The following is a 14,260-nucleotide window of genomic DNA, read 5'->3' as shown; positions in this document are numbered from 1 at the left end:
AATTGGAATCCTATTCCTATAGTAATGGTGATATCAGCCTTTTTAGAATTTTTCCAAATTCATTCCATATGTCTTGTTTCACCATTATGATGATTTTTATTCAGAGTTTTCTATGAAATATGCAAGCAAATCATATCATTAGTTCTTCCTCAAGAGGAAATGACATCTTGTGATTTAGCAGACTGATGGTGATGTACGTTTTATAATCTCATCGACTTGTATTTGGCCTTTGATTTCTGAATTTTAAAGTTTCGGACTTATCTGGAAGTTTTCTTGGTGTTTAAATTTCCTATCATTGCTAAAAATCTCATCACCTTTTTTGATGTAGTGCGTTGCTCCTGCTGAATGTTTTTTGACTACTTTTTATAGCTTAAGAATTCTTATACCATCCTGTATCCATTCTACTTATGCAGAGAAATAGATAGGCCATAAGACCTTCACTTCATAACTTATATTTTGGAAGAAAACCCAGGCGGCTGTTTTATCAGGGAGCCCAAAATCCTACCATAGCCAACTGCTGAAATGTTTTTGTCGATTCTGTGTAATGAGCTCCATTCAAAGCAATCCCACCGGCATGAGTATGTCCTGCATAAGAAGGGAGGAAAGAAGTCAAAGCCCAGCCAGCACTGTGGCCCCTTCACTGAGTTTCTCATTTGGGAAACAGGAAGCTGTCTTCCCTAGGAGGTATCTGGTGGTGAAGGCACCAAGCTGTCTTCGGTACTTTCGAAGCTTAAAGGGCCTCGCAAGGTCTTTGGGCCCCTGTGTCCATTATCCTTCTGACCTCATCACTCTCAGAGTTTAAGAACCAGCCATCAGAACAAAGGATGGGACTTGCAGCGACTGGAAAAGAAACCCCCTTGACCTAGGAGATGAATGTGTGGTGTCAGCAGATGCATATTGCCAAGCCCAGAAGCTCTGATGGAGAATGACGTTTCTCAGAAGCTGCAGCAGGAGATGCAGGGCAGAGAAGGAAAGCCACGAGACCCAACATGCAACCAGCGCCGAGACCAAAGAGCCCACGCACTTCAGGGAAACAGGCGCTTCCCAGACCACGTCCTCTGACCAGGAACGAAAAGATGTGATTGCCAACAACATGGCTAAACGGTTCTTCTACTGCCTGGCTCTACATTATATTGAGAAGCTGTTGGTTGAAAACGATGGATTTCCTAGGACACTGAGCATGAGGAAATTGCTGGAATCTAAGTGGTGGGTCCCAGAGATGCTGAGAGCAAGCCCCCGGAGCCCTCCCGCTGCAGGCACCCCATCCCGAGGCCGCGGGGCAAGTTGGGAAAAGCTGCGAGCCGGGTCTTGTGGGGAGCGTTGCTACATGAAGGCGGCTTTGTTCAGATGCACCCAGGGTTTGAACTGGGTTTCACTGTAGACGGATGAACTGCTGGTCAGGTACTGTCTACATGGCCGTGCGCACATGCGACCTTTTCATTATTTCATGTTGAACGATGCTGTATATTTCACTTCCGAGTTTATTTATTTTCTTTTCCAAGGTCATTTTATTTATTTCAAGTGTTGTTAACTTTAAATTGATTTTCTTCTTCATTTTCTTTCCTGTGCAATACCTACAATGGTGCTGTGTTTTAGACTTAACACAATCAGAATATACATACACATTTTCTTAGTAAAATGATCATTTATTTCCCCCCCCCCCCCCGAAAATGTACAGAGATCTAAAATCTGGTGCTATGTGTATATCTTGAGCTTTTAATTTGTGGAGCTTTAATTTGTTGAATTTTCTGAAAGCTTTACAACTCCTGTGCCACTCATTAATTTACTTGAATTTGTCATAAAGCTCAACATTTTATATGTTTTCAGAGATTATTTTTTCAAATTAGTTAATAGTTTGGTTATCCTTTTGCCTCTTTGCTAATCCGGAAGTATTTAGCATTATTTTAGCATTTTACTGTTTTCATGAACTTTTTTGCTAATGGTGATCAATGTATTTTTGTTTTCTTTGAGTCGATCCCTTCACAGACATAAGAAGACTCGGCTCACTTTCTTGTTTTATCAATTCTGCTTATTTTAATTCCAGAGACTATGTCACGTATCCTTTCTTACAAATGGTATGTTTGTATATATACAAATCTTTCTTGTTCTAAATTCCATTAAGGCCGGGCTGGTTTATTCCTGTTTCAAGAATCTGGACTTATTCAGCTGGTTTTAGGAGTTGGTGCATGTTACAAAGTAGAGCTGTCACAACGACACAGGCTGTTTTTTAACCACCGGCACACATGACTCAGTCTACCTGGGGCGTAACCAGGGGAACAGGCTGTGTCACGTGGAGGGAGCCTCTGCTCAGCTGCCTGTGTGTCCACCGTCTCATCTCTGTACACGAGATGCGGCCAAAAGCAGCAAGAAAGCCTGAGTCCAGCTAACACAACACCAAATAAAGCGGAGATTTGGCGGTTGCCTGATTCTTCTAACAAAAAGAAAGTGGATAATTAAGGCCCCAAAGTCGGGTGTGAAAATTTCCCCTAACTGGCTGGGTGGTTGCCAATTCTCTTGTATTGTTTTTGTTTTTTCCATTCCAAAACCTTCGTTTACTTTCACACAGACGTCAGTAATGTCCACAGCAGGGAAGAAGAATGACCACATTTCCTGAATTATCTCTTGTTTGGACTCCAGACAACATAAGTGTTTAAATACAAAATAATTTTGGCCATGATGGCTATTAAAAATTAAAATTGTGTTTGCCCTATATAAGTATGTTTGATTTCCAGTCTAACATTTTGTACCAAGATCAGTTAACACTGTCAGATAGAAATCCTTCTATGCAAAGAACAAGATATGACTTCAGTTAATATTTATGGCCTTTGGAGCCTAAAGGAAAAAGGAAGAATAATTCATGAGTTTGTTCATTGTTCTTTCCTACTGAAGACATTAACCATTTTTTTCATAACCGTAACAGAAACACAGCCAGTCTTAACCTTTGAAATTTTTCACCTCATGATCAAAGTAATTTAATTAATGACTTTGAAGTATTGATAATCCCATATGCTTATTTCTATGTTTCATGACATTGTTGAAACTTTAAAATTGTAGTCACTTTTATTATAGAACTTCAGTAATTATCTTAAGATGTGTTATCTGTAAAAGATGCCATTTGATGTTTGGGTTATAAAATAATTTTTTATGAATATGTTTTAGGAGTTAAATGAGATTTAGCTTTTCTGCAGTCTTTCTCATCTGTTGAGAACCTGTGATATACCTCCTTTTGTCCACAAGATGGTGTTTAAGGAAATTTGTATCAGAAGAACTGAACAGACTTGCAGAAATACAAATCTAGAAACAGTTTAGTGGGCAACAACTCAATCAGAACCTTTGCTTTTGCACTTATTCTTTTTTACTTTTGTAAATAATTTCTTGTTAATTTGTGTTTTGTTATCTTGTTTTGTTAATTTATATTTTTCTTCATTTTAAGTATCTTTATGAAGCAGGCACAGTAACCCTTGATTTGTTGGCTGTTTCCATTTTATTTCATCAGGGGATTTATATGCCTAGTTAACTTGCAAATTTACTATTTGTAACTTTAGTTTGTACGCTACCCTCATGTTTTAGTGATTAACATGAAAACCCTCAAGGAATCATCTTACCTTCTAAACAGAATAGGAAGTCTCTTTTGGCAAATAGAATTTGGCTTATCACAAGAAGTAGACCATTTACAGAATTAGACAATGTCCAAATCTCCATATTGTTCAAAGTACTTAAAATTTTACAATTAGATTTGTATAATTATATTTTTCTAGAAATGTATCACTATTTACAAAAGTAAGATAAGGAACACTATTTTTCAAAATACCATTTAAATTTTCCTAACACTGGTAATAATATCCTGATACTGAGAACCTCCAGGTTAAGTTATATGCTTACGTTTTTTCCGGTGAAGTCTCAGAATAGTTTTGCAGGTTTGTTCATTGCTCTCGTTTTTAACTTATTTTTCACATTTGTCCGTGTCCACCTTCTTAAGACACACAAGTGTTTATTGTCACTGCTTCCCGTGTTCTTTCCCAATACTCTAGTGTGGAGGGTCAGACCCCTTTTTATACCCCTCTCTCTCTCTCATGGGTTACACGGCCTTCCAAGAGGGGGAGATGCAGACAGAATTGAATTTGTGTCTTTTACGCCTGTTACTTCAAAGCAACTTAGCCCATTGAATTGTATTCATTCATTAGTTGCCCGGTAAAGGTAGCATTAATGACACTAAATGTGTTTAACTACTAGCAGTCTCAGGAAACAAGACAAATTGATAACTTCAGTTTTATTGTGCGGTATAGCTGGAGCTGTAACCCAAACATTCCACTCAGCCAAATCATGCCAGGGTAACTGGTCAGGCTCGTTAAATTGAATGAAGAACCAGGTGAACACAGAAAACTCATCCAGAGAAGCAGACCCAGAATAGCAAAAATTTACCTTGAAGATAAGACAGGCTTATAAAACCAAGCTAAGTCTAAGAAAATCTAAATGGAAAAAATGTCGTGTTCAGAGCCAGCAGTGAGTGATACAGGTTACAGCTCAAAGAGTTACCTACCTGCTTCATGAATCTGTCAAAAGAGAATATTAATAAAGTAGGAGATTTCACTAAACTTGGGGGTAGTTCAGTAAGCTTTGAGTTTATCAGAAGGGTGTGTGTCATTTGACGATTATAAGCATATGGGTATAAAGATGCTAATTACATGACAACTTTTTATCTGACTGTATTATTTAAAGTACATTTTAGGGAAAAATATTTTTCAGTGTATTAATGTATTTAAATTCAGATTGTTTTATGGCATATTTTATAACTATTTATTTTTAAGATAAGATTTAGGATGCATTCTTTGCCCATTTTGTTTGTTCTCTGTCTTACCTCATCAAGCTCTTTAATTCAACATACTGATGTGAAGTGGAATGGCGCTAGTTTTATGCTAGATCCCACGTGGATAGAATGCTTTGAGGCCTAGAGTCCTGTATGTTCATGATGCATAATGAGCTTGTCCCTTATCTCAGCAACAAAGGATTTGACCATAAATTGGGGAATTCTGAGGTGCCGTTGTTAACAGCATCTCTTCTTTGGCTGCAGGCTCACATTTCCATCATTCTGATGGGTCTCAACCACAGGGCAGCTGCAGAAGCACTCACATGCCCCGCGTGAGCCACACGGATGCCCGAGGAACCTGCAAATGGGCCTGTTGCAGGGTTTGGCTCGACACCATGCTGGTGACAAACACTTACGTTTGTCACATGAATCAATGCTTAGGTCGTAATAAGTTTATAGCCCATCTCCAGGGCAGCTCATAAAAAGCTTGGTCTAATGATTTCGGATGAGAATTAAAAGCAGAAATAAAGGTCAGAGAGTAGTAGCCAGGCCTTTGTGACTTTTGTCCCACAAAGTGATCTCCTCAGTAAATCACGTGGGCTTGAGCAAGACAAGAAAAGTCACAGTTAACTTTTCTCATAAACATAAGCTCTTCCATCATGAGTGACAGGCCAATAGGCGACAAAAGGTTAAATACACAGCATGTTTCCGTAACTGAAATGAATCACATGAAAACATGCCAGTGGATTTAGATGTCCGCCTAGACTGGGAAACGATTTATGTAGTTCTTAACTGTCCTGATCCTCAGGTCCCCTTATGACATAGTATATAAATTAACCGTGTGCTAAGATATCTCTAAGATATTTTCAAATCTTTTCATACGAGAATTTTCAACTTGGAGGTCAGAGACAATTTCAAATAAATCTTAAAAAAAGTTAGTTTCTTGGAGCCAGTTTCCATCATTTGTTCTCTCTCTGGGTATTCTTAGAAAACTTGTCGTCAAGGGCAAGATGTGAAGGCATTGTTAAGGGGAAAGTTAGCATGGATTCCCATTTATTACGATTAAAAATAGGATCGGTCAGCATCCTCTTTCTGATAACCAGATCTAACAAATACATTACAGTTCCTCTAGTTAATCATTTAAAGAGCATTTGGGCATGTGTATTCATAGTCATACATTCTTATGGTAAACCAATTTTGATTTAATATTTACCGAGCCATATGCATGAATACTGCCATGTCCTAGATCACAAGCTCACTAACAAAGACTCAGTACACCACTGAAAAGTATCTATTTTACTCTAGGAAAAAAACAGAGAGACTTGACGTATATGTATTGAACACAAATGTTCTTCTTCTAAAAAGATATTTTAAATAATTTATGTCCATTCCCTGTTTGTAAACAGCAGGATTACTAGTTGGCTAGTATTTTTTTTTTTTTTCTTAATATTGCTTTTTCACACCTTCTGCCAGGGCTCCCAGAAAATGTTTAAAAGCAATTTTCTTGATATTTGGTGTGATTTTATGTATTTCTAGTGATCTTCCCCCTATATTGATCTATTTTTAAACTCAGAGATGTTGGATATCAGAGAGGCTGTAATAGCCAAAAAATTAAATACTACAATCAGAGGTGATCTTCTAAAGCAGGGATTTACATTCAGCTTATTTCAGGCTGCAAGTAAATCAGATTTTATTTATGATGTTTAAGAATAGCAATATTCGTTTAGTCAGCTTGAAGTATTAAGTGTCCATAAATAATCACATCTATCATGAAACTGATGTGACTACTCATTCATACTCTTCTGCTAGACAAAGTCAATTATCCCAAACTATGCCAGGCAATTGATGTGCTCCGTCACCCTGGGAAGTGACGTCCATAGTTTTTAACCAACCTGTCAGATCTTTGGGATGAAAATCAGATCACGATGCCATAGAAGCACTGACTGGAAATAAATCATTTGCCCTTGAGTAAGTGACATGCCCGTTTTCTAACCACCTGTAATTATTCACACACTCTTCTCAGCAATTCTGACACTTCATCCAACTTTGAAAAATATCCCAAAGGTTTTGAAGATTTCTGTTTTGCTAGAGAGAGAGATTTGGTCTAATTCAGTATTCATCAACTCTCTTTCATGGAGAGGATTTGTGAGATGCTTTTCTTTGCAATTTCTCAGTCAAGTATTTACTGCTTCTGTAAACTATTTGACCGAACTGGATTTACAGTGGATTGTTCCCACCATTTGGAATGTGCTCATTTTGCCCAATCTCTCTGTAAGTGGTTGTTTCCAGTCTTGCTGTATCTGTGAAGCTTGCTGTACCGCCTTTTGTATATCAAGTTTGGAGAACAGTTGATTCAACTTTTCTTTGAAATTTTATTTTATTTTTTTAATTTTCTTATGAGTATAAAAGTATAGAACTGAGAAACATATTTATTTGGTTATCTAATTTTTCTTTTGTTGTATTTGACTATGTTACTCCAGTTAAAATAAAACCACCTTGGTGAAAAGACAAGGCAATTTCTTTGCATTTATTTGATTATATGCCACAGTACCTGAAAAGGTTTGCCATTCATATGAAGGCAATTTTAAGTAGTTATGACAGATGTCTCTGTTTCCAAAGATTCTCTCTTCCCCAAGAAGGAAGGCCATCCTTCCCAGGGTGTAAATGGCCCTGATCTATTGCAGCCAAGTTGGAATTATTTCCCTTAAACACAATCCATACCAGAAGCACAGAACTAGATGCCGTGAGCAGTTTTAAAGAATCCCAAGTACAGACTATATAATGATTGATTTCACCAAACGAATCGGGCTAAAGTTTTTAAATGTAGAGAAAGTACACCCGAGGAAAAAAAATGGCATCAAAAATCCTATTGGGGCTCACTCCCCTTGACGTGAGAGAATTGAGTTCCATAAACTTAAAAAGATATTGGCTGTTTGGAGTGCAGTGCTATGGCCTGGGACAAGTCAGTTGTACGCACTGTGATGTAAAATGAATATATTAAGTCTGATGGATAGTTAACATAGATGTTGTTGATAAAACAGCAGGCCAATGTGATTATGTAAGTAGTAATAAAGTGCCTGAGTGGTCAGGCAATACCTATCTTATTGATAAGAATACAGTGCTTCAGCTGAGCTGCCTTTATAAGAAAAATGGCAAAACACAAATCACTTTTGCATCAGTGCAGTTCTAAATAGGAGGGCGCTAACGCACCATTGAAATGAAGTCAGTGGTTCCACTCCTAGAAACCAAGCAAGGCTAGGCTTAGGGGCCCCGTGAACTCTCTGACATAGCATGCAAGCAGATTTGCGTATATTGCATTTGTGCGTTCTTCTGGGGTATGGGTTCATAGTTTTCATTTCATCTCAAAAAGGTCCATGAAGCCCTCCCCATCTTCCCCCAGTCCCCCACCAAACACATACGTGCAAAGAACTCTGTCACAAAACAACACCCTCTGGGGAACAGTCAGGGCGTTTTAATTTCTCTGTAGAATAAATCACTAACACTATAAACATACGCCTACAGAAATGAGGAAAGTTTTGAGTATCTAATCTCAGTGACTTTTTTTCATTGAACATGACTATAAGAAAACATGGCAAGAGATCAAGAAACCGTATTTATTGCTTCTTTGGTACAACCAGAGACATTACCTCAAACCTTTAAAATAAATAATCTCATCAATAAAACTTACAAATGGCAGGATGTTAAGATTCCTTCTTTGCTTTCACACAGAAGAGCCCGAAATAGTAGCAGGTTTGGGATACAGTACAGTTCAACAAAAATTCAAGCTGATGCGAGAACCCACACGTGCACCACAGAAACCGCTCCCAGCATCCCCGGCCCTCCCGAGAGCCCAGTGATGGGGATCTTGAGCACCAGCTCTATTGACGGTAGTGGGGTTTCTTCACAACCAGACTGGTAATCACAGAGCTGAAACTATCATCTGAGAACAAGCTCGCCATAAAAAATGAAAATAACTACTGCAACTGAGGTAAACCAAACAGCTGTTTTTGTTTACTGGCTCAGTGGCCCATGACATAACACACACGGATAGCACACGGAAGTTCAAGATCCTGGGGACAGGACTGTCAGTTCACTTCAAGGGAAGGTTTTATTTGTTTGTTTGCTTGATTGTTGACTCTGTGGCTTCACTCCAAGGAAGAGGAAAGAGGATTTATTGAATAGCACCATTGTTCTAAACCTGATGGTCAGGTGGGACTTCTATCAATAGAATAACATTGAAGGTAATGCACCGTCACCTGTGCCCTGGCTTCTGGGGGTGTTTCTCCTCCAACCCCTTCGCCAGGCATGGTTTGTGCAGACAGCCGTGCTGCACTAAGCCTTTGATTGATCTGGACCTTTGCTATTCAATGCCCGCTGCCCAGCCTGTAAGGTGCAGGAGGCTGGCTCGCAGAAACCAGGAGGGCCAGGAGGTCCCGGGGGGCCGGGTACACCAGGGATGCCTGCCACCCCTGGGGGGCCTCGCTCACCATCCCGGCCATTCCTCCCGTAGCTGGCGGGACCTGGGTCACCTGAAACACACAGAAGATGCACATGTGAGCAGGGGTCCCCTCACGGCTAGAGACGCAGAAGGCACTGGACCCTCCACCCTGCCCACCGCCCGGCAGTGTGTACAGAGGCCCTTAACAAACGCTTTTAGAAATGACAGAGGATCATTAAAGCAGATGATGATGATGATGATGATGATATCATAAAATTCCCTCATTGCAGTTGGGTTGCTTCAAAATTAAAAGTGTTAGGAGACCTCACCTCTCTCACCCCTATTTCCATCAGAGGAGCTGAACTGCACAGTATGGTAGCCTCTCTACACAGACACCTACCGAGCCTGGGAACGTGGCCATGTCAAATCGGGGATGAACCGGAAGTGCCAAACACATCTGGACTTCGATTTTTTAATAATTCATTAATAACTTTTGGACTTATTACACAATGAAATTATAATATTTTGGACACAGTGGGTTAAATGATTATTAAATCATACTATAAATATACACATTAAATATTATTAAAATGAATTTCACCTGATTCTTTGGACTTTTCTAACGTGGCTACTAGCAGATTTAAAATTCTACGCTCAACTCATGTGGCTCATGTTGGGTTTCTTTGAACAGCACTCCACTAGCAGCTGCCCTTATTTCTAGTGGGTCCTCAATTTCCAGGCAGGGAGATGTACAGCTCGGTGTTGGAAAGATGCAGACAGGTGGCTGGAAGTTCTAGCTCTGCCATTTATGAGTCAGGTGACATCAGCAAGGCACTCACCTCCCCGTCTCTTCCTCTACAGGACGGATGATGCATGCCTGATAATTAAATTCCGGGCCTGAACGCACCCGATAAGCGGCTATTAGAATGTTACTGATTCATGTCTCTTAGAAGACTGTGCAATGCACCCCGCAAAGCTCCTGGAAATTCCTCTCATCAGGGGCTTTACCCCAACGGGAACTACACGGTGTCCTAGGTTTCTTGGGGGGCGTCGCTTTCTTTCTTCAAGTCCAGAGGTTGTTTGGTTCACCCACGAACCAGTGAGGCACGGCTCCCGTAACCGAGAGACATTTCTGCTGAATGTTTACTTCATCACACCAGCAGCGCTGTCATACTATTACTGCAAAGGTGGCAATAAGACAGCCGTGTAAAAGGAACCGTCTGTGCCAGGATAATACGGTCTTACACAGATCCTCATTCGTGTCAACTGTTTTAACTTGGCTGTTCAACCAAAAAGTTGAAAACCAAATCTATATGTTCAACTATATATTTACTTAGGTTTCCTTCCTTTCCTTCTTTCTTGGTGGTTTTTAGTTTTCTTTTCCTATTTTAGTGGTCTTATTACATGTGCTTTTTGTTGGTCTCATTACAGTGATCTGGTCTTATTAAGCTGTCTTGTTACATAGCCCACATACTTTTAGAAGGAAACTAGGTTAGAGATCCTGCTTAAGATATAACACCTCATTTTTCCTGCTTTATTTACAATTAGATCCACACAAAGCAACATTACAGGACAAAACATTACTAAGTTTTCAGAGAATAATTATCTTTGGTTCTATACATCTCAAGGCTGTAGACGAGCAGATGTAAGTAATTTCCCTTCATTTATCCCATGAGCTTTCATTTGACCGTAATAAGTTGTGATGAAGCAGATGACTCTGCGTTTCCCTCTCAAGACAAGGCACCTGAGAAAGTCTCTCCCTAATCCACAGCACCCATCAACAAGGCTTCAGCAGAACCGTGCCTTTAGCAGAGCCTGTTCAGATCTCCTGGCGCTGGGACAGTTGAAGGTTAAGTTGATCTTTTAAGGATTAAAAAGATAGGTCAGATATAAATGCATTTAAAAGCTGATTTTCATGCACCCTATCAGCAGAGCTCCCACTGAGACATACCAGGATGCCTTAACAAAAATCAAATCAAGATTAGGAGGAGAAAACGCCCAAAGGAGAGGTGGCACACGCAGTGACCAGAGGAGCAGGGAGTGTAGGTTGGGATGGGCAAACCGCAGCCCATGAGCCAGCTCCTGTGTTGTAAGCAGTGTCATCAGAACACAGCATGGCCATTAGTTTCCATGTTGCCCCAGCTGCTTTGGCACTACAAGGGCACAGGTGTGGGCGGTAACAGAAGCCACCTGGCCTGCAGAGCTCAAAAAATATGGTCCTTTACCCAAAAAGTTTGCTGACTCCTGATGTAGTAAAGAAATTCGCCCTCTGTCTTCACGGGAGACCACAGACGTAATGGAAGCTGTAACACATCAGGGTTATGGAGACAGCAGGAAGGGCTGAGGCATGCAGTGACCTGGAGAGTGGACGCCAGCATGTCCCCGCTGCCACGGCGAACACGGGCCAGGGCTGCCAGACCTCTGGTCATTTCAAGAGCAACTCAGAAGCTGAGTTTTTAAATAAACAGCTCTCAATTTTTAGCCACTAATTTACTTTTTTAACATGTGTAACGCCAGCCTCCTGCCTAAGACCTAAAATTTCAGGGAGTTTATTTTCTACTACACAAGCAATATGAAAAAGCAGAAGGAAAACTTTTTTTCAAGTTGAGTTCCCCCATTTTAACACACTCCAGGAGAGGGTGTTTTCAATGACTGAGTTTATTCCAGATTCCCACTCATCCTCCAAGGAAAGAGTGGATGAAACCGTCCTGTCTGCCCTGGATTTATTCTAAGAAAAGCACGTCGAGTCCAAGTCTTCCTCTGGCAAACACAGCAAGTTGCCCTTTGGAGCGCTGGGTAAGTCATCCTCATCCGCCCCAGCATTCCCTTTACCCTGTGCCACTCACTTGCGATCCCACTCTCCTGGTGTGTAAACTGAGAGAATGAAGGTGAAATCACGTCCAGAGTCACACAGTCACGGGGCTAGAAAGCGCTGGAGTTAGAAATGCGGGCCCTGGACCCCTACTCCATCCTAACTGTGCTTCCACACCCACTGATTTGCTAACTCTGACAAGGTGCATGCATGAGTGTGTGTGTGTGTGTGTGTGTGTGTGAGTGTGTGGTTTAATTCACTGAGCCTGAATTGACTGAGAGGCAGAAAGAGACACAATAGCCAAGCATTACTAACGATTCTTCTGCAGCTCTAACTATCACAAGTGACTAAACCTATTTTTCTGAGGTTTCACCCTGTAAAAATGGCCAGAGAAAAAAACCAGCCTTCCCCAGCTTATGAGTTTCTGGTGAGCCCTGACCCTGGGCATTTACCCTCCAAGGTGCTCTAAAACTATTATGTGGGAGCCAAATTTGGGGGTGACACCAAGTCATTCAGGAAGTCCAGCAGCTGCATTAGCAAATATTTATAAACCACTTTTCAACTCTTATGAGGAAGAGAAAGCAAGGATCTGAAGTGTTCTCATTCTGCTTTGCCCACCTCATGGGTGTGTTAGCTACACTAACTGCCTGATGATTACACAGTTTTCTGAAATTTCAAGGACCTGTAAAATGTTATTGCCAAACTTTTCATGATTTTTTTTTTTTTAAATGAATGTCTGTGCCATTCTCTGAGCTGACAGGAGAGGGCAGTCGTGTTACACTGACAGTGGCGCATCCTGGCTGGAACATTCTTTGGGACCTAATAAATAATACCTGCTGCGAAATAAAAGGGGCCGTACATGGCAGGCTTTAAAAACAAAACAAAACCTGGAAATAATTTTCAGCATTAAATAGGGAATCTCTTACATTTCTCACCTCGTACCGAGCTAACTTTTGTGGCGTTTGACAAAGCACATGTGTTTAAGGATGTGGTGTGTAAAGTGGCCTGTTGATGTAAGATGCCCACGACCGAATACAATAGTGGAAACGGGACAGCAGTGGAAATAGAGGACCAATGACTACTGCTGCACATAAGCCTAAAATGGGTGTGCCCCTCGCGCTTGGGAACTTTTTCCACTCCGTATTCACAAGTGAATCTCACCTATCTGCAAATTTCGCACAAGAAACCCGGCATGATGACCACGAGTCAGCTCTAACCTCCGGGTCACATTCACACACGACCGTCACTTAACTTCCTCCTTCCCCCAGTGCGTTCAGATGCACAAAGAGGAAGTCGAGACCCACTCGCAAATATCTTTTCTTCAAATCTCCAGAGTGCCAAGGAACTAGTCCCCAATGGACCAGGCAGGCAGAAAGTTACTGGTGATGAGAGAGCCGCATCAAACAACCCACCGAAGGCCCCTGGTAGGAGACGGGAGGTAGGGGCAGGGACGGGGTCTAAGGTCCCAGGGGTCTCGCGCGATGTGGTCCCCACAGCTCCACGAGAGAGGCAGAAAGGGGGATCGTGCCGAAGTCGGGTGCCAGGATGGCGAGATAGACTCAGCACAGACCCGGACCACCAGCCCATCATTTGTCCACGACGTGAACCTGCACATGTGAACCATGGCCTCTGTCACTTACTACCTGGGAGACCTTTGTCAGGGCCTGTGACCTTTGTGAGTCTGTATTTCTTCAAGTACAAAAGGAAGAAAAATAATAATAATAGTCATGAGCTAAAATGGCAGGATGTTTGCCATAAGCCAGGCACTAACCTAAGTGCTTTCCCTGTATTAACACATCCACAGACCCTCCTAGAAGAGTCCATAGGGCAGGCAGGGGTGTAACCCCCCATGTGCAGGGGAGAAGCTGACGCACACAGAGGTGGCAGAGCTGAGAATGAGAGACACAGCAGAGCCTACCCCAGAGCAGCCCGGTTCCGGAGCCCATCCTTCTTACACATCCGCCCTGCCTGCTTCCGGCTGCAGGCGAGAAGCAAGCTAGGTGATTTAGTTCTACATTTAGACAACAGAGCACTACGGCCAAAATGACAGTCCACGTCACGGTCATAATAATAACCCGTGGTCCATATTAGGCGAGGTACCATCACAAACCCAAAGGGCACATAATACTTAACACTGAACAAGCTGAGAGAAGGAGGGGAGACCGAGAACTAAAACAGTCCAGAAAGAATAAAGCAATCCTGA

General features: G+C 41.5%; 1 protein-coding gene across 2 annotated transcripts in view; it reads right to left on the bottom strand.

Moving 5' to 3' along the window:
• Positions 1-8,482: 8,482 nt before the first annotated feature.
• COL9A1 (collagen type IX alpha 1 chain) overlaps positions 8,483-14,260 on the bottom strand; it is an 83,793-nt gene continuing 78,015 nt past the window's right edge. For both annotated transcript variants that reach the window (XM_059942112.1, XM_059942113.1), the window contains one exon: positions 8,483-9,336. In XM_059942112.1, coding sequence (XP_059798095.1) covers positions 9,140-9,336 — 197 coding nt within the window. In that variant the 3' untranslated portion in view covers positions 8,483-9,139. The remainder of the gene's footprint in view (positions 9,337-14,260) is intronic.

Source organism: Balaenoptera ricei, chromosome 12 (genome assembly GCF_028023285.1).
Source record: "Balaenoptera ricei isolate mBalRic1 chromosome 12, mBalRic1.hap2, whole genome shotgun sequence".
NCBI lineage: Eukaryota > Metazoa > Chordata > Mammalia > Artiodactyla > Balaenopteridae > Balaenoptera > Balaenoptera ricei.
Note: the sequence above shows the minus strand (reverse complement) of the source record. Positions and strands in the feature narration are given on the sequence as shown.